At 42.2% G+C, this 25,132-nt stretch overlaps 1 protein-coding gene across 4 annotated transcripts in view; it reads right to left on the bottom strand.

Annotated features, from left to right (window-relative positions):
* plcb1 (phospholipase C beta 1) overlaps positions 1-25,132 on the bottom strand; it is a 79,329-nt gene that overhangs the window by 12,232 nt on the left and 41,965 nt on the right. For 3 of the 4 annotated variants that reach the window (XM_061254493.1, XM_061254501.1, XM_061254510.1), the window contains exons 9-27: positions 24,041-24,207; positions 20,094-20,240; positions 19,109-19,266; positions 18,349-18,431; positions 17,767-17,851; positions 16,791-16,968; positions 12,827-12,894; positions 11,520-11,616; positions 11,203-11,287; positions 10,556-10,680; positions 8,998-9,152; positions 8,340-8,504; positions 7,956-8,055; positions 7,493-7,597; positions 7,167-7,279; positions 6,807-6,948; positions 5,537-5,590; positions 3,339-3,558; positions 963-1,143 (exon numbers count right to left, since the gene is read on the bottom strand). In XM_061254493.1, the coding sequence (XP_061110477.1) occupies positions 963-1,143; positions 3,339-3,558; positions 5,537-5,590; positions 6,807-6,948; positions 7,167-7,279; positions 7,493-7,597; positions 7,956-8,055; positions 8,340-8,504; positions 8,998-9,152; positions 10,556-10,680; positions 11,203-11,287; positions 11,520-11,616; positions 12,827-12,894; positions 16,791-16,968; positions 17,767-17,851; positions 18,349-18,431; positions 19,109-19,266; positions 20,094-20,240; positions 24,041-24,207 (2,428 nt within the window). The remainder of the gene's footprint in view (positions 1-962; positions 1,144-3,338; positions 3,559-5,536; positions 5,591-6,806; positions 6,949-7,166; positions 7,280-7,492; positions 7,598-7,955; positions 8,056-8,339; positions 8,505-8,997; positions 9,153-10,555; positions 10,681-11,202; positions 11,288-11,519; positions 11,617-12,826; positions 12,895-16,790; positions 16,969-17,766; positions 17,852-18,348; positions 18,432-19,108; positions 19,267-20,093; positions 20,241-24,040; positions 24,208-25,132) is intronic. The other variant, XR_009709556.1, reaches the window with a different exon arrangement.

Genomic DNA, 25,132 nt, shown 5'->3' with positions numbered 1-25,132 from the left:
CTCTTGAGGACCAGTGGTGTGCACCCCCGTCTAAGGTGAATAATGCCTACCTACACGCACTTTACCTGACTGTGTGTACTGTACTGCACGCAGAACTTCCCTGGTGTCCTGGCTAAAATCCCAGCCTGGCTCTTTCAACTTCCCACTTAATAATTCCCAAAATGAATTGGCAAAACATAGTTATCTCCCTCTTTACATCATCTGAGGTGTGGTGAGCATTCTAGCACAACATGGCAGCCTTGCATCACTCAGGTGGGTGCTACACATCGTCCGTGGTTGAGGCGAGTTTCCCTCTCATCACTGTAAAGTCCTATGAGTCTATAAAAGCACTATGTGAATGCAATGATCTATCTATCAATCAATCATCAATCAATTTTTATTTGTAGAGCGCTTTTAACAAAGGGGCTTTGTCACAAAGCAGCTTTACAGAGAACCGGCCCCCAACAGTACACTTACGACAACAGTGTAAAAACTCCCTAGCTGATAACAGGAAGAAACCTTTTGCAGAACCTGACTCAGAGGGGGAACTCATCTGCCGCTGGTTGGCACCGGTTTGTTATTATTAAAATGTTATTACACATAAACAGAAAAATTACTGTACATCGATCTATCTGATTACTGTTGGGGGCGACATGGCTCAGGCAGTAAGAGCAGTCGTCTGGCAGTCAGAGCAGTGTCAGAGAAGTGTCCCTGAGCAAGACCCTAACCCCCAAAACTGGTCGGTATCTTGCATGGCAGCCAATCACCGTTGGTGTGTGAGTGTGTGTATGAAAGGGTGAATGAGAAGCATCAATTGTACAGCGCTTTGGATAAAGGCGCTATATGAATGCCAACCATTTATCTGAATTATCCTAGGTGAATCCTACCTGTGTGACGTGCCTCGGACCGGGAGGTCTACCTGCGTGACGTGCCTCGGACCGGGAGGTCTACCTGTTTGACGTGCCTCGGACCGGGAGGTCTACCTGTTTGATGTGCTCTCGTTTGTGGAGTTTCTCGCTGTGGTACTGCTCCTGCCGCAGGTCCAGAAGCTGCTGCTGCTGCTGCCCCTTCAGCTCGGCCAGCTTCTCCCCGCTCTCCTGGTCCAGAACGGCCAGCTCCTGCTCGCTGGGCGAGGGGCCCGACTCCACACTGGACGACCCACTCCTGCAACGCAGGTGAACCGTTACCGCACCCCAAACACTATCTCTATCCTACACGTACACTAGACCTGGGTCGAATACGCAATTGTTTCGGATTCAAATACTAATTGACCCAACCAAGAGGACCAGAAGGTGGGGTTTGCACTTTTTGTGAGTATTTCATAGGTTCCATTATACCAGGCAAGGGCAGTAAAATGTAGAAAAGTACTGATTATAGTTATTTAGCTGACACTTTTTATCCGAAGTGACAGTTGATTAGACTAAGCAGGGGCCAATCCCCCCTTGAGCAATGCGGGGTTACTGCATTGGGGCTTGAACCACCAACCTTCCATAACCCAGTCAAGCATCTTAGCCACTTGGTTACAGGCAGACACAACGAGAATAAATCTAAATTTGTATTAGTATTAGTCATTCGTATTTGACCCAGGTCTGATGCACACCAGACGCTCTGAATAATGGAATTGGTTTGCTGAATACAAAGAATGCCTTGAATTGGTTCGAATATGCCACATTATTTGACCTAACTGAAAGACACTAATCACACCATTACTGGACCAAGCACACCTGCTCATGACCTGCATGTCATGTCCTTGTGGAAATTTTGACTCCAATGTCTAAGTGGCTTTGGGTGAGAGAGTCAGCTGTGTGACTGAGGACTGGGGACAATTAGAAACCAAAGAATGCATTTTCACAAAATTGCAAGTAGAAATGCTAATTGACATTTAGAATGTCTGACTCATTCTGAGGTAAAATTAGGTTAATTTGCTAAAGAACAGAGGACAGAGTGGACTGAGGGCAAGAGAGGAGAAAAACAGTTTATAATGCCTGGGTTCTAAAAAGAGCCTTGGTTCTCAAAGCAGTGATTAAATAAGTCCGGAAATCTAAACGGAGCAGAGATTAACCATTTCATTAACCATAGTTTTTGGGAATGTTTTTTTCAAAAGTTAGTGTTCTAGATCTCCATCACTTGCAAAAGAGCAGTTACTGAAGCGAATGCCACGCCCTATTTCAGGGGGAAACATTAATCTGCTCCCATTGAAAACAATGGAGAAAGAAGAGCGAGTGTTCTACAATAATGGCTCGAAACTTGAGAGCTCACTGTCCCAATCGGAACATTGCCCAATTAATGCACTTGATCCGCCCTCATTAACTGCAGCTGAAATAACAAGGCAGACAGCTAACTGATGATCATAGGCAACAACTTCAAGGAAAACACAGCCAGCTTTTCCTCTCAGGAATCAAACACAGAAATATTTAACTTAACTAGCGATTAGCTCTATGCTAATGTGGGCAGCCTGTAGCATAGTGGCTAAGGTACATGACTGGGACCCGAAAGTGGTAAAACCTGCACAGCTGTTGGGCCCTTGAGCAGCCAAGGCCCTTAACCCCACACTGCTCCCCAGGCAATGTACCGTGGCTGTCCACTGCTCCCTCCTCTTCTTAATAATAATGGATATTATAGAAGAACCCCATAGACACACTACGAAAACTAGCATGTTGCTAAATGTAATAATTGCTTTCTGTAGCAAATACATCTCGTTTAAGAAAGATTTGGGCACGGTGACATGAAGTAACGCAGTGACATGTCGGAGGCAAGGAAATGAGTTCATCTTTATTTCACCAGCTAGCTAGAAAGATAAGGGAGCGCAGGCTGCCAGACCAGTACCATCTAGCCAATTTCACCTCATTGCATCTTGCCCAGCTTGATTCTGGGTTGCGATGTAACATAATCTGTAGACATTATAGCTAGTTTTATATACTTCAAAAACACATTTATTTCTGACTTTACTTTGAAGGGAGAAAGTACGTGTACGTGTTTCTCTGATCTATTACTTGTCATGATTGTTACCTCAGCCTTAGAATTAAGTTACCCTGAGGACATTCAAACCACATCCTAGTGATCTTACACCATAAAGGGCTAAATAAGCCCGCCTTCTAAAAAGAGCAGAGATTAAATAATGCCTGAATTCTGAAAAGAAGCAGAAACTACATAATGCTCAAGTTCTAAAAAGCAAGTTCTAAAAAGAGAGGGGTGTGAGTAATAGTCCTAAAAAGAACTAACAGTGAGTAATAGCTGGGTTCTGAAAGGCGAGAGTGGATAATGACTGGAGACTAAAGACAGTAGAGCAGAAGGAAAGAAGGGAGGCGGAAGCGAATGATGGCCAGGGTCTGAAAAGAGGAGACTGAGACGAAACCTACCTTTTCTTACCGTCTCTTTTGGCGGTCTTCTGCAGCGTGGCTCTCCTGCGCTGGTAGTCGCTGTTGAAGTCATTGTACCTGGCCGTGTGTTCTTTAATGGTGTCCGTGGTCTTTTTGTGCTGTTTCTTAGTGAGCTCTTTCATCTCTTTGTACTGCCGCCTCTGCTCCCTCACAAACGCCTTCTGCCTCTTCAGCTCCTCAACCGAGAGAGCTTCCACCTCTGAGAAGACAAGGACAAATGAACCCGGGCACTCCCTGGAGCTACAGATGCATCACCATGCCTCTGTAAACTGTTTACTGTTATTCCCCTCATATGGACTTCCTACTTTTCCAGCTAATAGACTGCATGTAGTACCTGCTCACTGTACCCCGTCCAACCCATTTGAATTATTATAATGGATTTCAAAATGGAGTGTATACGAGAAGTGTTCTCTAACCTTATCACAAATTATAGATAAATACCCATGGCTGTCATATTTGCCAAATATTAACCCAGAGGTGAGAATAATCATGGGACCAGTTTTTTGGGGGAAATAGATTTTTTTATTAAAAAAAAGACTTTGTTTGATTCCATTGAATCATTAATAAAGCACTTCTTTACACGTGTTGGAAAATAAATCATATGTCAATAACTATTATTTTTATGCATCTATCAACTGTAAAAAATAATGTGCATGTCATTAAAGTGTTGTTTGTGGTGAGTACGAGTACTTCAGGGCTGTATTGCCGCTAAGATAGTATTGGTGCACCTCTACACTTTAGTGGTAGGAAAAGGCTAGCATTGCTGGGCTGAATGGCCTGTTCTTGCCATTATATAATGTTATGTTATATCCACCATTACACCTTGTCAGCCAGTGGAGGATTGGCTTCCCCTCTATAGCCGGGTTCCTCCTGAGATTGCTTCCCATTGGGGAGGTTTTCTCACCAGTTTGAGTTCTTTACCTCATGTGCTTGCTATTTTTGGGTTCAGACCTAGTGTTTGCCCGTCTACTACTCTGTAAAAAGTCTTTACGGCAGTCTTCAGAAAAATGCGCTATACAAATAAAATTGATTTGAATTGAAATTGAATTGAACCTGAAATTACACTGTTCACAAAGCCAAACTAAAGCGCTAGCCCCTGGTGCAGTGATACAACCGCAACTGTGGCTTCGAGGCCTGAGGGTGGGCATAAATGCCCTCAGGAAGGAGGTTTCTCCAACATCATCGTCCAAGAAAACTCCTCCGTACGCCCAGAAGGGGTACCCACAGTCTGCTCCAGCTCCACATGGAACATGTTCCTCCTACACAAGGACTGTGCAGTTCAGCCACAGAACCGTGGAGAGATAGGAACTGCTGGCTGGTAGCCCATGCTTTGGAGAAGCAGTCTGCGCTCACCTGAACTAATGGAAGACCTTGCAGGGATGGGAAAGGGTCTACAAAATATGACTGGGCCTTCAAGTGGGGGTAAGAGAAAAACAACAGGACGCAAACTGGTGGAAAAACATTCAGCATGTAGTTGGAGGAAGACCTTTCATATGTAGCTTTGGCAAGCATTCCACAGGCACCTAACAACCAGCAGGGGGCATTAAAGAGTGATGAAACGTGGACCCCTAGTTGACTCCACCCTGCCATACCCTGGATGATCCAATTGTCAACTGTGCGTTGTCCTATGGAGTGACAGGCCGCAGTCTGGGTTCGATCTGTGGGGAGCTGTGGGGCTCATCCACACACTACAGTCAGGGTTCTCAAAACGTTCCGGATGTGGCCCCAAAGGAATGTTCACAAATGTATGAGTTCCCAACACCCCACCTACCCATATACCTCGTGCCTAACGACCATATTTAGCTGTGAGTATATTGGTGACCTCATTACTGTATTATAATTGGATTACTGTGATGTTCAACATATAATAGCCTGCATTTCACATATTTTACAGATTATTAATATTTATTTTTTTTACTTCGCCCCCCCCCCCCCCCTCAAATTTTCAGGTCATATCAGGCGACCCCACATATTTGGGAGCCCTTGCACTAGAGTGCGGCGTCTTAACACGCCACCCAGCAGCCAACATATTTCTTTCTGTTCACATCTGACTGTTTAATTTTTTCAATATTCAAACTAGTCCATTTTCGCACTGCGGCTGAATTCCCCATATAGCCTGTGACATTTGCTCAAATAAGATCACACACACTGGAACATTTACACATCAGTTCACTGACCCGTGAGAACGCTATGCACGATGTCCTCTGTTTTGACAGCTGGCTTCACTGATCCTGAAAACACACAGACACACATGTCTTCAGTAATGGCTTCAAGATCAATTTCAACTTTAAATCCATATTTTCAACCTGAATAGGAAATAAGCGCTTTTTTTCACACCTCACACAGAGTGAAGGCACTCCATTTCTGACAAATGTCACTGAATAAAGGTACAAATCACTGAAAAATGAGAAGCGCAGCGCAGTTCCACTTTAACAAAGCGCTATTTTATAACGCAAACAATATGAAACAAAAACCATTCAGTTACAATGCCTCCGCTCCGCATTCACCACCTCCAAATGTCCTACGGAATAAACTATTGACGGCGCATTCATTTAAAGGCTTTATTTTTATTTGTCTGAGGGTAAATGAAAAGCAAATGTCACATCGTTTTATTTATCGCTTTCGCAGCTGGCTGCTATTGATCCCTCGGAGAGTAAACAGCTGCAGCCGCACAGCAAGGAACTGGAAGGTGGAATTAGAGATCCCCGACAGGCAGGTGTTTGGGGTGGAGCTCGATATTTCTGGTTGACATAAATGGAGTTGGAGTTACAGTTCTCTAATGGAGATGGGGTGGAGTCATAGGCCTCTGACTGACAGGAGTTTAGGGTGGAGCTAAACATTTCTGGTTGACATAAATGGAGTTGGAGTTACAGTTCTCTAAAGGAGACAAGTGGGTGGAGTTATAGGCCTCTGGCTGACAGGTGTTTGGGGTGGAGCTCGACATTTCTGATTGACATAAATGGAGTTGGAGTGACAGTTCTCTAAAGGAGATGGGGTGCAGTTACAGGCCTCTGACTGACAGGAGTTGGTGTAGAGCTAGACATTTCTGATTGACATAAATGGAATTGGAGTAACAGTTCTCTATTGGAGATGGGGTGGAGTTATAGGCCTCTGACTGACAGGAGTTTGGAGCTAAACATTTCTGATTGACATAAAGTTGGAGTTATAATTCCCGCTCCACCTCAGCTTACGTGTGGTGAGCATTGAGGTGCAAAATGGTTACCATCATCACCCAGGTGGGTGCTATACATTGGTGATGTTTCCCACTCATCACTGTAAAGTGCTTTGAGTGGTAAGAAGAGCGCTATATAAATACAAGGAATTATTCATTATTATTTATTAGACATTTTTGATTGACATAAATGGAGTTCTCTCACAGAGATGTGGGGGTAAAGGCCTAGGACAGACAGAGGGGTTTGATGGGAAGAGTTAGTGGCGGAGGTGTACCTGTTGGCTGGGGCTGGTGAGTCACCTGAGACTGTGGTTTGGGGTGACTGGTGATACAGGGGGTGTGGCTCACCCCGTTCTCTGAAGGGGCAGGTTTGGGGTCACTTGTGGGTTCAGACGGTAAATCTGCCCCAGGCTCCACCTGAAATCCAAACACTAGATTCGTAACACTGATGCTAAACATCTATTCACTAAACAGTGCCAACAGCAATCTAGGCTGATAGCTATGTACCTATCCAGTTAGTGAAGTATCTGTCCTTCCACTTACAAGGATAAGCAAAACATACTCAGCCAGCTTACTTCCCTAATGCATCCTATTGAAAAAATGTCAAAGTAATGTATTCTCCTCAAGGAACCCACCTCTTTACTAATGACTTCTTCTCCTTCTTCCAGAGTCAGCGCCGCCAGCTGATTGGCTCTCTGCTCCATCAGGTTGACATATCTGATTGGGTTGGACAGAGCCTCGATCACATCTAACCGCAGAGAAAGAAAACGCACAATATGTTACAATGGCATTTCATCCAATAGCAGTGGTGTAGAGTGGACACAGGAAGACCACGGATATTAATGAGAAATGGCAAGAGATAGCAAACATAATCCATTAATACACTATTGTCAAGCAGATTATGAATAACAGGGAGTATTCATATGTATCTATGAAACAACATTAAAAATGTAGAATTTACCTGCAAAGGTATCTGGCACATAGTCCTTGACCTCAATATAAACAAATACAGCTGGTAGTGTAAGTGACTGGTTCTTCTCATTCCGGAGGCCAATGTAATGATAACCTAGAACAGTGGTAAACCAATAAGCATTTATAAGTATTTACGACTGTGAGAGAATGGTCAGGCCTGAAAGACTAAACTGGACTAACCATACACAATTCTTGCTGTAAATGATCTTTTACAAAGTCAAGCCATAGACTCTTCCAGAAAATCCTTTGACCTGTTCTACAAAGCAGGATTCCTGAGTTAGCTTGATAACTGCACACTGCACTGAGTAAAACCCTGGCCAAATCTGGAAGATGGATGAAGTAAAAAATATCTGCTCTGGGTTTTACTTTGTGCAGTTATCCAGCTAACACAGTAATGCTGCTTTGTGGAACAGACCTCTGGTCTTAGAGAATGTTCTGGAAGGTTCTCTCACCTGGACGAATGGCAGACACTGGGATGATTCGATGCCCAATGAACTTCCCCCCTTCCTCAAATACAGCCATTCTCAGAGAGGCCAACGTGGGCAGAACAACCTGCAAAAATCAGAGGTGATCACGTACTCACATAGACACACATACAGACACATACACCCTGCTTACAAAGTACTACACACACAGACACAGATGCACACAGGCTCACATACAGCACAGTATACATTTTCTCTCACAAACACAAACTCATATACAGATTGGTTACTGACACATACACACACACACTTTCACAGACACATTACACAAATACATAGCACGATTATCTACAGGCCATATTAATATTTCATAGCAATGGACAGGTACTGACTAAAAGGCACAGTACTTGCCTTCTTGAAGACAATTGGCTCTTCGTCCCACACTGGGTTGATGGCATTTCCCTGTGAGGTTTTTGTTTTGAATGCCTTCCGTCTGGTGTCCACCGGCAACCCAAACATTTCAACTTCCACATGTGTGCCAACTTTCTTATCTGTCAGGAACTGCCCAGATATGATCTACATGCACACAGTATTAAATCAGAAGCTGTCCGGATAATATAGAGCAGTCCATATGTATTTGGACAGTTGGTACAATTTATTTTGGCTTGGTAGTCCAGCACAATGAAATTAAACTTTGAAATGAAACCATAAACGTGACTTTAAAGTGCTTTAATTTGAAGGTATTTACATCTGTATCGGGTTATGCATTGATGAAGCACGTCCGTGTCTATACATAGTCCACCCTGTTTTAGGGGACCAAAAGTAATTGGACGGTTGGCAATTCAGCTGCTTCTGAATCGTCAGGTGTATTCAATTGCTTCCTTAGTGCAGGTATAAAAAAGCTTTCAGTATCTAATCTTGAATATAGACATTTGACTGCCTTTAGAGTCTGCTATAGGCATTTGTAAACATGAGGCCCAGAGTCAAGGAAGCCATTATGAGGCTGAAAAATAAGACAAATCCCTTGCATTGCCTACCCACTTAGTGATGGAGGGGGGAACAGACCAACCTTGACTGACAGTGTATTGGCTACAATCCCATCCACTGTGCTCTCGGTGAAGGGGTCAAAGTTCTTGTCTGGCCGGCGCATGAATTCAGGTTTGAGCCGATATCCGCTTTTCCCGTTGTACTCGTACATGCCCAGGTTTAACTGCATAGACAGGTCTGAGTGCAGAGGAGAGAGAAGAAATATATACCACATTTCAACATTTCACTATTCATATTTAGAAATGTACTTAAATCTTATGTCTATTACTTTTGTGCTAAAAAAGACAAAAATGTTGCAATTGAACATGTTGAATGTTGTTGTCAAGATTGGCCAATGGGGCATGAAAATGTACTTTTAGAATTTCACTCAAGCAAACCGTAACTTAAAAGAAGCTAAAATGTTCTACTTCAGAGGAGAAAATAAGATTTTAAGCCTCATAACAAGACTAAAATACTTATGACGGGCTTTTTTGCAGTGTATACTGTGCTCTTGTGTAACCACTTTTCCGCCCACGCATACACACAGAACACTTTAGCTCTGATGAACTTGCCGAGAATCAGTTATACAATACTTACGGTTAACAAAGAAGCTCTAGCACTTATCGCAGGACGAGTGTACATCTCTCTAGCAACCGTTGCTAACCGGCAGGTCCCTCATTAGCCGCTAGGGGGCGCTGATGTAACAGTAACCCCAAGATCTTTGTGTGCTGTGTACATATGCATTTTATTTATTGGAATGCGTTCTGAGGGCAGCGTTAGATGTCATTGGTTCTATCAGGCACCTAATCAAAAAAAAAGGAGGAGGTGGAAACAGTTTTTGACATGCCTCATATACCTAAGCAGCGGGCTTTGCACTCCAGAGATGTAGTGGTTAGCATGATATTCTCTCCTACAAGAGTGTTCGCTACGATGGTCCCTAGACACGTCTTGTTATTTCCCACTTGAAAAAAAAAAGAATGCTATAACACAACAAGATGCTTGATATTTTTCAATTAAGACCAGGAGGTTTGGGGGAAGGTAATCTTTCTCTTGGTTATAATATTTGTTCATTAGTTTTAATTTCAGCAATGACTCATGTCTAGCCAAACAACCCCTCCCCCCCCTTTTCTTGACTGGCTGCCTGATAGAACCAATCACATCTAATGCTGCCCTCAGAACGCATTCCAATAAATAAAACTCCTGTGTGTGACTGATGCACATTCACGGCCATAGCTGTCTAATGGCATTGGCTAGACTCCCGTCCAGCAATAAAAACTCAAGGCCCAGGTCAAATTAGCCACACGGGAGGCAAACATGGAGTTATTTTGAAGAAATAGCACAGCAGACCCTGTTCAAGGATCAAATTTCCCAAATGTACCCTGAATATATAGTAATGTTCTCTTTGGGTACCAATGAGTAAGTCTTCCGAGCAAAAAAAGGTACAAATTAATTAGATATGTATTGCTGGCTAGGGGTAGAATTTTATGTACCTACTGTTTACGGTACTGCCCCACGACCCCAGGATTTGTACATTTTCAGGCACTTTTTAGTACCTTTATTTCCGATAGTGTTGGGTAAATTTAGTCAGTGTCGCATCTCACCGATAGTTTGGAAGTTCAGAGCCACTAGCTGACACCCAGCGTTCCAGAAGACTTGGGGCATGTAGTTGGAGGAGTCCACCCTAGTGCCTTTGGGATAAATTCGACTGAGCTGCAGCCTGTTGTACCTGGATGAAAGCCGTTAAGGACGAGAACCAGACGCAGAAAATCCCACTTTTCCCCCCACAAGTACTACTGCAGCTGAACCAAGATACACTCCTTTACCGGTCTGCTGGTTTTTATATTACAGTCATTTATTACACCCACTTATCCAAAGATTCTAACAATGTAAAAGAACAGAAGAGCACTCAGCCTGATTTATATGAGCAATAGTGCCAAACCTAGCTAACAATGTTCCCAGGCCAACAAGTAAAAATCTAAAATCGCTACAACATTAATCCAAGTTAAATAGGCTAGCCATGTACCAAAACACAAATCCTGTTTTCATACAGATTACATCCATAGAACAACATAAAACCATAAGAATCCATTAATACAGCAGTGAGTGGTGCTTGGGGGCAGAGATAGGATGGGAGCAAAGATGCCGACTTAAGGATCTTTATCCCCTTTTTCCACCACAGGAACCTTTTCAGGAACTGAGGAACTCATTACAGCAACAGGAAGAAGCAGCAGAGCTCATAAAAGGATTCTCCACAAACTCCACAGGTGACTTTGTGAGAAGCTCCAGTGCCTTGGTCTCCACGTAGGATGACATCTGATAGCTGCGGTTTATTTCTGAAAAAGCGAAAAGGTATTTACGTCCAAACTTAAAGTTTTAGTTGTTTTTTTTAAACCAGCGAGCATGTTTGTGCACATGCAGTTGTCTGCGTGTATCCTATCTTCACTGACCTACGTTCTGCAGTTGTTGCAATGACGTTAGGTAAGAACTATTTGTACATCGCTCTGGATGAAAGCCAAATAAATGTAACGTAATGCAATGTAATGTATGCGCTAATGCGTAGCTCACTTTTGGAGGCCTCGAAGGTGTGGAACTTGACTGGCTGAACATAATTGACCAGGGTGGACATCTCTTCTGTGGCACATGCTTCCCGCTCTGACGACCCCTGAACAACAGACACACAAAATTTCTCTCCTACAGCACATCTGCAGCACACCACATATACACCAAATGTGCAGCACAACACAATTATATACCGACAATATCAATGTGCCAATTGAAATTTCTGCTAAATATAAATAATTATGATGTAAGCTGTTATTAAGCTGCATGTTGTAGAACATGTTAAATCCATTAGTGTGCACATAACCAGGTAGATTGTAGCACTATATCTAAACGTTTTTCTTGATTTCAGTGATTCATCCATGTTTCAATTTGCTGAAACTCCACTTTAACTGCAATATAATATTGACCTCTGACAAGCTTTTTCGAATGAATCCTTCATTCAATATTGGTCATTTGTACCTACATTGGAACGCCAACAGTGATACCTTGAGGGTTGATCTGGATTACATTTTTGGACCAAGGAATGAGTGCTTTAACCTTCATATTCATATAATATGTTTGGGGTATATTTGGCTGCATTGAGCGTTTCACGTCTCTTAAAAACCAAGAGACCCTTTTAAAATCTTGATGCTGTATGATTTTTCTAACTTCCTAATTTGGTAGGATTAAACAGTAAACATGAAATAAACACTATGCTATGTTTTTAAAAGTCCTGTACAAACATTTGCATGCAATGGTCTTGTGTGGGGTTAGCTTTACCCACTGTAGCTGTATACAATGTAAGAAAGTAATACATTTTTATTTTCATCTCAGATTTTTGTGGGTGTAAAACTTTCACTTAACTCAGGCTCTAAAATTAGATGTTTCGATATTTGGATATGGATAAAAGGCTAATAATTTGGGAGACAATAAGAAGGTGACACAAAAAGTGTCAAAAATTTTCTATTACAATAATTTTGTGTCAATTCAAACATAAATATGAGGATTAACACCCCCCACCACCCCCATTGAGACTCCATGCATTTTGAAACCAAGACCTCTGTCAATAAACTGCTCATCATGGTTTATCAGTTCTACAGATGTACATTAGAGGATGGGACTGCTACAAACTCAGCCGCACAGTTTTAATATTGCCATGGGCAGAAAGATAACACAATATGGACTTTTGAATTATTGAACAATATCGCATAAATGACACTGGCTTTGAGTTTGTAACCTGATAAGGAACGCTGCTATCGACACAAGATAATGTGTGAGTGCTATGGGTGACAGGCTGTCATTTAATGAATCAGTTTTCCACGTCAACTGACCTCATCTGAGGTCTTCTTGCAGTCGTCGTCTTCCTCGTCATCTTCATCGCTCTCTGCTTCCACTTCCCCTGCAGGTCAAAGGTTAGTTAAAATGCCTGAATGCCTTTTGGAACAATGTGCTTTGAACTGACAAAAACAAAATTGAACTCTTTGGCCACCACCAAAAAAAGTATGTTTGGAGAAAAAAGGGTGAGGCCATTGCACAGAACACCTTGCCCATTGTTAAGCATGGAGGTGGATTCATTATGCTTTGAGGTTGTGTGGCAGCTGGGGGCACAGGAAATATTGTGCAGGTCTAATGGATTCCACGAAATATGAAGAAATTCTAGAGGCTAATGTTCAAAGGTCAATCCAGACATTGAAGTTGAAGAGAGGTTGGGTATTCCAGCAAGAGAAGCATTCCTCAAAATCAACCATAAAGTACCTCCAGGAAAGACGGATTAAGGTGTTGGAGTGGCCAACACAGTCCCCAGACATGAATATTATTAAAAATCTGTGTAGAGATCTCAAATGTGCAAAGCAGCCAAAGAATATTTCTGTGCTTGAGGTGTTCTGCCAGGAAGAATGGGGAACAATTAGCTGGCTACAGGAAGCGTTTACAAGCTGTTATGGTTGCCCAAGGAGGAGTACTAACTGACAGGGTTCCCAAACCTTTGCACAGGGCCTTTAATCTTGCTTTAAATTTATAAGAAATGTGTCACGTTTAACATTGTACCATTTAGAGGTCACTTCACTTCTGTTCACTTAGATATAGTAATAGTAAAAGGCTTTTTGACCAGGGGTGCCCACATTTTTGCATTTATAATGGTGCCTATAATTTACAATGCCCCAACAGTAATTATTATTATAATAATTTTTTATCTATAGTTATCATTTATTAAATACCTGGGTTTACTCCCTATTATCCTTTAAGACAACATGACTATATACATTAGTACCATGCAATAACTAATGTCAATCAATTCGAGCAATTGTTCGTTTTTGTTCAACACCAAAAAAAATAAAAAAATAAAAAGAAAGTACAAAAAAAACAGTACCAAATTGGTTGTCTCAAACTTGTTGCAATAATTAAAAGATATCAAACGAATGGATCGTTTTGAAATGAGCAGCTACTGAAGTCTGTTAGAGGCTAGTCGTATTGTGGAGTATGTGTGACTCATGGTGACTCCTCATATTAGGAGATCCCACTCACAGGCTATGAGTCATCACTGCTCACAATTCAGCACCGTCCTATTTCCAGATGATATTGAACAAAACGTGAGTCAGACTATGCACCCCTCAGAGGTATAGAAACTGAGACATTGAGAAGAGCCAAGGTAAAATGAGGTAAGATAACCAGTGAGCAGTGATAAGATGAACAGTGAGATGAACAGTGCGATGAGATGAGCAGGGGGATGAGCAGCAGCAAGACGAACAGAGAAATTAAGAGAGATGAGCAGTGAGATGAGCATGAGTAATAAAGGCAGTGAAAAGAATAGCAGTAAGATGAACAGTGATGTTAGATTAACTGTTATATTAGTAGTGGTAAAATACAGTAAGCAGTGAGATATGGAGTAAGATGAACAGTGATGTTTCTCAAAGAGAGGGAAATCTGTAACTCAGGCAACTCAGACTTGCTTGCGTCTCTCATGGGGAAAGTCCCTTTACGAATGTGAAACACTCATAAAACTGCCCTTTTGGATAAGTTAGCACCAACAAAAGTGCTCCAAGGGAGTCTTTCATATAAAACATGGACATGAATGCTTTGAAGTTTGCCAAAACACATCAACGGTGCACTTTCTTTTTTCCTTTTTTGCACTTACAAGTACCTCGGTCGAAACATTGCCATTTTGAAGAACTTACAAATCCTTTGGTGTATTATTCTAAACTTGAGGACTTTTATGAATTTTTATGAGTCGGAATAAAATGCATAATTTAAACAATTTCATAAAGCTTTACGAAGTAGTTTACCATCAGAAAGTAGCTTAATAAAACATTAAGAAAACGGCTCTACAGGGCATCAGAAAAATTGTCTACTGAATAATTACAAAAACACTTTGTTGGTGAGTGTAAAAAATTTATCTTACAGAATAATTAACAAAACAACTCTTTTGAGCAATAAAGACCTAGCAATCTATCCCTCTCAATTAAAGATTATCATGGCACTCCCTTGCTGAAAAATATTGTTTTTAATAAGATACAACAATAAATAATGCATACTGGGCTCTGGTTCCCAGAGCATAGTGGCTAAACAATGTAAACGTTGTCCAACATACTGTGTATCCTATATATATGACAGCACAGTGAAGAAGCATCCATTGCGCCCTAGTGATTTCACCAACTGGAAATTAATAATCGCCATGTTAAACTATAAAGTCACAACTACAGGACAAAGAATCTTCCGTTAAATGAGCACTGTGGGAGCACTTTCAGTGTAGTAGCCTCACACAGTAATAGCCATCGCAAACCATCTAAAATGTCCAATTACATTTTATATTAAGAATCAATTTTATTGACCATGACAGTTACCTCAATTTTGGACCACACTGGCTTATATGTTCTCTGTAACAAGGCACACAGCCTGAAAGCTATCATTTATAAGGCATTTGTACGCATAGATTTCATTCTAAATTCAATATACACTCACTGAACACTTTATTAGGTATTTATTAGACTTATTTTTTAGACTTCTACTGCTGTAGCCTATCCACTTACAGTTATGATGTGTGTTCAGAGATGCTCTTCTGCATAATACCACTGTTGTAATGTGTGGTTATTTGTGTTACTGTCACCTTCCTGTCAGCTTTGACCATCAGCTGGCCATTTTCCTCTGACGTCTCTCATTAACATGGCGTTTCTGTCTGCAGAACTGCCGCTCAATGGATTTTTTTTTTTTTTTTTGCACCATTCTTTGCAAAGTCTAGAGACTAGTGTATGTGAAAATTCCAAGAGATCAGCAGTTTCTGAGATACTCAAACCACCAACAATCATTCCAAGGTTAAAGTCACTTAGATCACATTTTTTCCCCATTCTGATGGTTGAGTGAAGCTCCTGCCCTGTATCTATATGATCATATGCATTGCATTGCACACAATTTGCTGATTAGATAATTGCATTAATAAGTAGGTGTAATAAAAAAATGATCCTAATAAAGTGCTCAGTGAGATCTTATGTGCAAATGGACACATAATTAGATTTATAAAAACTGAAGCTGACGTCAAAGCATTCTTATGCATACGCAAACTCCAGAGTATGTGTACCAACTTTTCCTTATTACTATTCAGCTGCATGACAGACTCAACAGTCTTTTTTCCAGAGCTGAGAACATTTCATCAAACCTCACATATGGAGATGAAACGGCTGTTAGACCATATACACACTTATTTTTGCAATAAGTATTGTGCGACACAATGTTGTAGACCATTAACTAGGGTATGAAGAACTTGACATCCTAATAATAATAATATAATAAAACAACAATACCGCCATTGTGTTAAAACTCCCATTTGCAAACACATTCACTTCATAATGATTGACAAACAGAAATGCTATTGTATTATTAGGTACCTGCATACTGAGAATGAGCAATTCAAGATGATTCTCTATTAAAATCAAATAATTGCAATACATATTAAGCTGTGCAACACTGAAATGTATAATATTAACATTGCCGTAAGTATGAAAACAAAAATAAAAGAAAGCTGTAAAAAAGCTAGATATCACAGGAATGATTATGTGCGGAGTATATAGCAGAAAATGCCAGAAAAAGCATTTAAGATTATTTGAGGGCAGTGATTTGAGAGGTGATACGCTTATTCACAACATTAGGATGATTTGTGATTTATAAATGTATTGTCCGTAGGATTTAGGAAACATTCATTCCTATGTATGGGCATTCTGTAAATCGTTCATAGGAACATTTTACGCTCACACTCAGGATAAATTCCAAAATGTTTTAATGAATGAGCCTCCTGGGCCACCGTACCTGCGCCAGGTGATGAAGGCTCAAAAGGAGTGGAGGAATCGCTGGTGGTGCTGGAGGTCTGCTCTGCCAGCTTCTTCTTGGCACTGTCGTCAGAGGGCTTGTGGGATTTCTTCTTGTTTTTAATGAGGATCTTACCCATCAGCTCCTGGGGGCTGGGCAGTGGCACACCTGATTCCAGCTGCAAACACCAGGGGGCACCAAACTCACCTTTCACTTTTCACCATTCCGCAACATTTCACAGTCAATAGTCACTATTCTGCATTCCAGATTCAGCTCTCTCTTATTCCTCACTTAACACTCTATGACATACTCAGCCATTGTCTATTCCAGTCGTTACTTCTCGATTCCAGTAACCAATCCTTATTTGACACTCAAAACTCAATTCCACAGTCAAGACTCGATTCAGAAACAGATGGTTGGGGTTGTATTGGCACCGTTACAAATGTATTTTCCAAAACTGTTTCCACATTCTGGCAGTAATTGCTCTCTGCATTCAATAATTGCTTATTTAGTGATACTAATACATGTATTTTTCTTATAATTATGTCTAACTCTTAAAATACTAAACATGACCATTTCAGTGTGCAACATTTTGGCCATTACCAACTCCAGTTCTGAATATTTGAATGTAATAATAAAAACGGCAAAAAGGATAATTATGTGGAAAAGCCACAAATGAACATTTGAATGCATGGAACATTCCACTTTTCCATAAACGTGAACAAATATACCACCTAACACAAAATGGTCTCACAATGCCACTGGAAGGTTTTGCTAGTGTTACGACATGACAGTGATTGCGACAATGGTCCATGTTAGCTGGGATAGCATATTACTTTGGCAAAGAATTATGTGTGTGTCAACCTGTGCAGTGGTCGTGAATGTCAGTCGAAAGGTGAATCTCACATTATTTTCACAATATTAACTCGCCGAGTATTTCTCCAGATTTCACATTCCTGGCGCAGTAGTTACTCACAGGGTACTTTTCCAGGGGTTCAATCAACAGCGCATCACCAAAGATCGATTGGCAGTATTCTGCCATCTTCGCTTGTTGCTTTGGACTGCGATACGAGACAAAAAGAAGAAGAGGAAAAAAGTACTAAGCAAACAAACCGTCAACAATGCATAATTATATACAGGCTGTCAAAGGCTCGCACTGTGTTGCATTATTAAAACTGATAAATAATTAAAGCTGTATTAAAAATGATAATAGACTGCAATTCCAGAGTCATTTCAAGTTGAGTGCTTCTTTATTGAGGGTGAGGAACGGAGCAATCATTTTCACAATGAGGCCGTCCTGATGTGTTTGTGCCTCTGTAGTGTGTATGGGAGAAACAACATTACTGTCAGTCGTTGCACAAAGCAATGAGGACAGAGAGCCACAGTGCGTGGACAGCTACAGTGAGCGTCTTCTATAAAGGGAAGAGAATTATGGAGGAAAACTAATTATGCATTATATAATCCCGTACGCTCTTTCTGTTTTCTTGTTACCATGACAGCGCAAGGACAGAAGAACAGGAGTGTCTGCGGGGGGGGGGGGGGGGGGGGGTTAACTCACGAGTCCACGTGGTTTTCGAAGGACAGAATTACGGGGTAGGGTGACGTTTTGAAAGCACATTCAGCAATGGCCTCAATGACTTCCTGTAAAACAGACAAGAAAGTCAGTGTTGACCCTGCCCTGATGCAAGTCTCATGATACTGTACTCGGGAGTCGTGCAGAGACACAACCTTCATAATACAGCACTCTGAAACGTGCTCTGATTCAATCTTCATAATGCACTGCTCAGAATTCTGCTTTAATACAAGCTCTCTAATACAGTAATTTGATACAAGCTTCATAGCAAAGTACTCTCTTGCCCAACTCAAGCCATACAGCACAGTATGTATTCACATAAGAGGAAAGTTGCAATCAAACGTCATTATTACTTATTGCCATTTTAGTATTGCTTGCATTTATATAGTGCTTTTCTCACACTCACAGCGATTTTACATCAATGAGGGGGAAGCTCTCCTCAACCGCCACCAATGCGTAGCACCCACCAGGGTGATGCATGGCAGCCATTTTGTGCCAGAACGCTCACCACACATCAGCTGAGGTGGAGAGGGAGAGAACAATTTTTTAGCCAATTAAATCAGAGGATGATTAGGTGTGAGGTTGAGAGAGCCAGATTGGGAATTTAGCCAGGACGTCAGGGAGCAGCATTCTCTCTCTTTTGCGAAGAGCGTCACGGGATCTTTAAGGACCAGTGAGTCATTACCTCGGTTTAACGTCTCATCCGGGAGACTCATCCGCTGCTCCAGCCAGTGCAGTGGCCTACCTTGAAGGAGATCTCAGAGGTCATGGTGAAGCCGTGCGTGATGACGGGCTCTTCCTCGGCAGTTCGGCCTTTCCAGCAGTCCAGCTCCACGCAGCGGCAGCCTGACAGCAGAACTTGCCGGTACATCTCCACTGACGAGTTCCCAGCCAGCTGGCCCGCTGCAAGAGACAAGCCGCGTTAGTCCAGACGTGCGTTCAAGAGTGAACGTTCACGGCGAACTATGTTTGCAGGAAACGGTTACTGTCGAATGATTTTAAATGAACATTCCATTTAGTTCACCACCAGCGACTTAGTTTAATCAAAGCCAGCTAGCTGATTTGTTGCTTACCTAAAAGGCAAGAACAAATATTACATTGATTAACGTGTATTATAACAGCCAAATAATTGTCAACTTTTGTTTTCCCCGTCAGCAGCCATTTTTGTTCACCGTACCTACCTTTTTTTCCCATCCACTTCCAGGAAAAAGAGATCTTAGGTCATCGTGTATCAGTATGTCGATGAAATGTGTGTCAATTTTCTGTTCGCCTCCAATGAATATCCTTTTCACACGGTGACGTACATCCTAATGTCCCCCTCCTCATTTGACATCAGTCAAATAGACTCCTCACCCTTCAAAAATTATCAGAAAGATCCGTTTCTCTTGTGTCTATGTCATATTGTGGAAGCTAGTGCCACTCTAACTTCCGTTTCAGCATGTCTTCATGGTAACTGAACGGATGATGCGGATATAACAATCACTACTAGTAACTGTAAACAACGGAGCTCTTGATCATTGAACATTGAATTTAGAAGAAAATAAATCCACAAAAACATACTCTTCAAAGGGTCACATTTCCTGTACAGTGGTCACTTTGCACCCCCACTTCCTGTTTAGTTTTCATTCCAAAGCGCTAGCTAGCTGGGGCACTTCCCATTCAGAGTTTGTTTTCTGCACATTACAAGCTCTCCCCTCCCTAGACACACACTGGTGTGTCATGTGACTTACCTGTGAGGTAGGTGTTGTGGGAGGAGTTGATGAAGTACTGGGAGAGGGGAAAGGTCATGTCTTCACTCTGATCCAGTTTCTCAGGAGGGATAACTACATTCTCCTCACCAATGAGATACAGGGAAAACCCCTCCACAGAAATCTGGCCTGTAAAATAAACAGTAAAATAACCAGTAACATACCGGGGAAACCCTTCCAGAGAAAACTCCTAACAAAAAAGTATGGCAAAAATCTATTTTCCAAGTTACCAAACACAAAGTAATAACAGATACTGATATTTAGTTCTGATTTAATTGGCTGACATATACAGTCCAATCCCAAGGAAACATGACATATTTCAACATTAAAAGACAACTTATACCATGGGTGTCAAATTCCATCTCTGGAGAGCTGCAGTGTCTGTTGGTTTTCGATGTGTTTTCAGCACCAGTGGTTTATTCAAGCCATTGATTGGCTAAAGAATCCATAAACCTTGCTCGCAAGGCCTTAATTGGCAACTGATGGAAAGGGAACTACAAACCACTGTAGCCCCCTGGGAATTTAGGTTGACGTCCTTGATTCATACACATATGGATGACTACACAACTTCCCCCTCCTTTTTGAGGAAGGTAGAACCCTCATCTGCCTGTTCTTGAATGGAAGAACTGGCATCCCTGCAGTATAATCCAGCTATTCCAGCTTGACCATCTTGAGAATTGAGCTGGTCAACCTGGTCATAAAGCTGGTCTAGCTGGGTATGAGCTGGTCAACCAGCTCATGCTGGTAGCTTGTCTGTGCTGGTAGCTTATCAAAAAGCTACCAACTATTTCAAAATCTTGAGCTGGTCAAACCATGTCAAGCTGGTAGCTGGAGTGAACTGGCCAAGCAGGTAAATCATGTCAAGCTGGGAGCTGGTCTGAACTGGTCAACCAACTAAACCATGTTCAGCAGGGAACTGGTCTGAACAGGTCAACCAGCTACCAGCTGTTTCCAAACATTGCTTGAGCTGTTTATTTCAGCAGGGATGACAGACAGCTGGTGTCACCAAGCAGTGAAAGTACCGGAACGAAAGCGCCACAAACCCAGGCGCTCAGCAACAACCCCCCTGAGACCAATTCCCTAAACCAGTTTATACTAATTAATGTGCTCCTGTCCTCTAAGGAATTCCCCATTTAATTACCAAAGGCCTTCATTACACAATGGAGTAGCATCCTACAATACTGACTCCCTGGAAACGGTGTGGCGTTGGGGTTGGGCTTGGAAGTTTTGAAGATTTTAGGTTTGAATACCATGTAAGACACTGATGTTAAACCTGGAGGTGTTTAACATGTTTCACTGACTAATGGGATTGGTAGACCATTGGACACTGTCCTGAAATTTGTATTTTCAAAGTAAGCAGAAATACACTCAGTGAGCACTTTATTAGTGACTTATTTTTTCAACTTATTGGTCTTCTGCTGCTGTAACCTATCCACTTAAGAGGTTTCACGTTTTGTGTCTTCAGAGATGGTCTTCTGCATACCACTGTTATAAAGTGTGGTTATTTGAATTACTGTCACCTTCCTGTCAGCTTTGAACAGCCTGGGCATTCTCTGACCTCTCTCATTAACAAGGCATTTTTGCCCGCAAAACAGCTTCTCCCTGGATGTTTTTTGCATTTCGCACCATTCTCTGCAAACTCTACCAACTGTTGTTCAGTTTCTGAGATATTCAAACAACCCTATCTGGCACGAAAAATCATTCCATGGTCAAAGTCACTTAGATCACATTTGTTTCGCATTCTGAGATTTGGTCTGAAAAACAACTGAACTTCTTGACCATGTCTGCATGCTTTTATGCATTTATTTGCTGCCACATGATTGGCTGATTAAATATTTGCATTAACAAGCTGGTGTAGAGTTCTACCTAATAAAGTGCTAAGCGAGCGTATAGTACAGTACAGAAGAAAACATAGAAGTCACTACCGAAGACTTTTTGGGAGGAGAAAGATTTCAGAAAACTTACAAGCCAACAAGGTTCATCACCTAAATTCGTCAAATGCAGTACCAACACAAGCCTGCGGAGCTATAGGGACTGATGTGAAAGTACCCAGTTGGGCAGATGGCATCCCTTTTCACGTTTAAACCCAAATACTGCAGACAGGCAAATATGATGTTTCACTAATTTGATGAGGGCTTGGGTATGCGAGAAGGCAGTGGGTGTTAGTAAAAGTGCGCCGACCCCACTTCAGTGCCTACAGAGAAGCAGCGTGTTCAAGCTGTTTTCTGTCTGTGCTGTCCTTAGGCTCACTGTAATTATGATGGCCAATCAATCAGCTCTATTATCATTACCAGCTGCTGAAAACAAATAAAAGCAATCGTTTGTTTCACAATGCTGACACAAATTGTTACGGCCGCCTGATAAAAACTCATTTACTGTTAGTCACACCAGCCTTCCTCATCAACGCTTCGTTGATAATGACTCAAAACAATCTTTTTTTCAGTCTCCCTTGAGAATATCAAATTTGACTAATCCAGCGGATTTATTATTTTAATTTTTTTTTACCTACGACCTAACTTTCTGTTTCTTTCCTTTTTCTCAGCTAAATTGAAATGTCCGATTACATTTGTTGCCGTCTCTCAGGGCTCCGTTCTCCTTTGTCTATCCCGCTGATGCAGGGAATTCTGGGACATGCAGTCTCTTCCAGACCAGTTTCTGTCAGCCGCTGTTTATTTTTATTCTATGGTCCGTCAGTCCAGCTGCACAGACATTGCATTGGAGGGCTATGATTCAGGAACAGCTCTCTGATAGAACAGAGTAGTCACTCTTTACAGGGGCTACCTGGTCAACTGAAACCTCTCCCGTGGCAACATTAGCTCAGGAGGTAAGAGCGGTCCTCCGGTAGTCAGAGTTGTCAGTTCTATTCCATCCCTTGCCCTGGGTATGTCAAAGTGTACTTGAGCAAGACACCTAACCCCCAATTGCTCTTGACAAGCTAGTTGGTGCCTTGCATGGCATCACCGTTAGTGTGTGAGTGTGTGTGTATGTGTGTGTGTGTGGATGGGTGAATGAGAGGCATTCATTGTAAAGTGCTTTGGATAAAAGCGATTCACCATTTAACTTTCTGGATGATACTACAGCCAATTATGTGCTCTCCTGTGTGGCTGCTGGCCAAAGTTGGCACTGGCAGGGTCAGGATTGAAAACCAGACCACAGAGGTACTGCTACATTTAAACTCAGTGTCTTTCCCTGAACTCAGTGCTGAGGGGTGACCAACCAGAGCTCCCACAGGCTCTGGACAATGCTGGTCCACACACACACACACACACACACAAGCACACACAAACATGTGCACACACACAAACACAAACACACACACACACACACACATACATCCACAGACACACACACACACACACACACACAAACATGTGCACACAAACACACACACACACACATACATCCACAGACACATACATCCACAGACACACACACACACAAACACAAGCACACACACACATACATCCACAGACACAGACACATACATCCACAGACACACACACACACACAAACACAAGCACACACATACATCCACAGACACAGACACATACAGACACATACACACACACACACACACACACACACACACACACACACACACACACAAGGTAGGGCGGCCTGTAGCGTAGTGGTTGACTGACTGGGACACGCAAGGTCGGTGGTTCTAATCCCGGTGTAGCCACAATAAGATCCGCACAGCCGTTGGGCCCTTGAGCAAGGCCCTTAACCCTGCATTGCTCCAGGGGAGGATTGTCTCCTGCTTAGTCTAATCAACTGTACGTCGCTCTGGATAAGATACATACATCCACAGACACACACACACAAACATGTGCACACAAACACACAGGCACATACATCCACAGACACACACACACACAAACATGTGCACACAAACACACAGGCACATACATCCACAGACACACACACACCTCTCTGAGCCACATTGCTGTCGGGCTCATATTTGTCAATGAGCAGCTGGGTTTGATCCGGCTTTAGTGGTGGGTACAGGATCTCGTTCAGTCGGGGGTCCCGCTGCTTGTTGTTGATGAAGTCGGTCATCTGCTCCACGCTGAGGTAACGCCCCTTATTGGCACCGCTGCAAAGAGCAGAGAGAAGAGGCAGAGACGGAGGAGGTCATCAGAGGTATCAGCACAGAAGAGGGTAAGACAACGAGAGGCACAGAAGAGGGGCATTAGAAGTAGAGACACAGAACAGGGCATTAGAACTACACACACAGAACAGGGCATTAGAACTAGAGACACAGAACAGCGCATTAGAACTAGAGACAAAGAACAGGGCATTAGAACTAGACATAGAACAGGGCATTAGAACTAGAGACAAAGAACAGGACACTAGAACTAGAGACACAGAAAAGAACATGAGAACTAGAGACACAAAAAAGGGCATTAGAACTAGAGACAGAAGAGGGGCATTAGAACTAGAGACACAAAAAGGGGCATTAGAACTAGAGACACAAAAAAGGGGCATTAGAACTAGAGACACATCAGAGGGGCATTAGAACTAGAGACACATCAGAGGGGCATTAGAACTAGAGACACATCAGAGGGGCATTAGAACTAGAGATACAAAAAAGGGTTTTAGAACTAGAGACACAGAAGAGGGGCATTAAGACTAGAGTCACAGAACAGCTCATTACTACAGAGCTAGAGACACAGAAGAGCGCAATGGAGGCAGTAGAGGTCAAGACGAGGGCACCAGAAGCAATGGAGAGGGCAGCAGAAGAAGGCATATTGTTATAGTGTAAAATATGAAACTGATATTAAATGATCATCACCCCCATCCGTGGTACTATTGTACGTGATTGTAATTACAACTGAATGTGATAGTCTGTGCTGATGGGGGACTCTTATTACTACCCCTGTCAGACAGTGTCTGCTCGTAAGGGCAGTATTTTTTTACTAATGGGCAAAGCACCCACGTTGCCACCCCCACATTACTTAAGTCATTTAGACAAATGGAAGCTAATTGAATGCGTCCACGTTATTAAAATGATCACATTA

This window comes from Conger conger, chromosome 1 (genome assembly GCF_963514075.1).
Source record: "Conger conger chromosome 1, fConCon1.1, whole genome shotgun sequence".
NCBI classification, from domain to species: Eukaryota; Metazoa; Chordata; class Actinopteri; order Anguilliformes; family Congridae; genus Conger; species Conger conger.
This window is presented reverse-complemented; position numbering and strand designations above follow the sequence as displayed.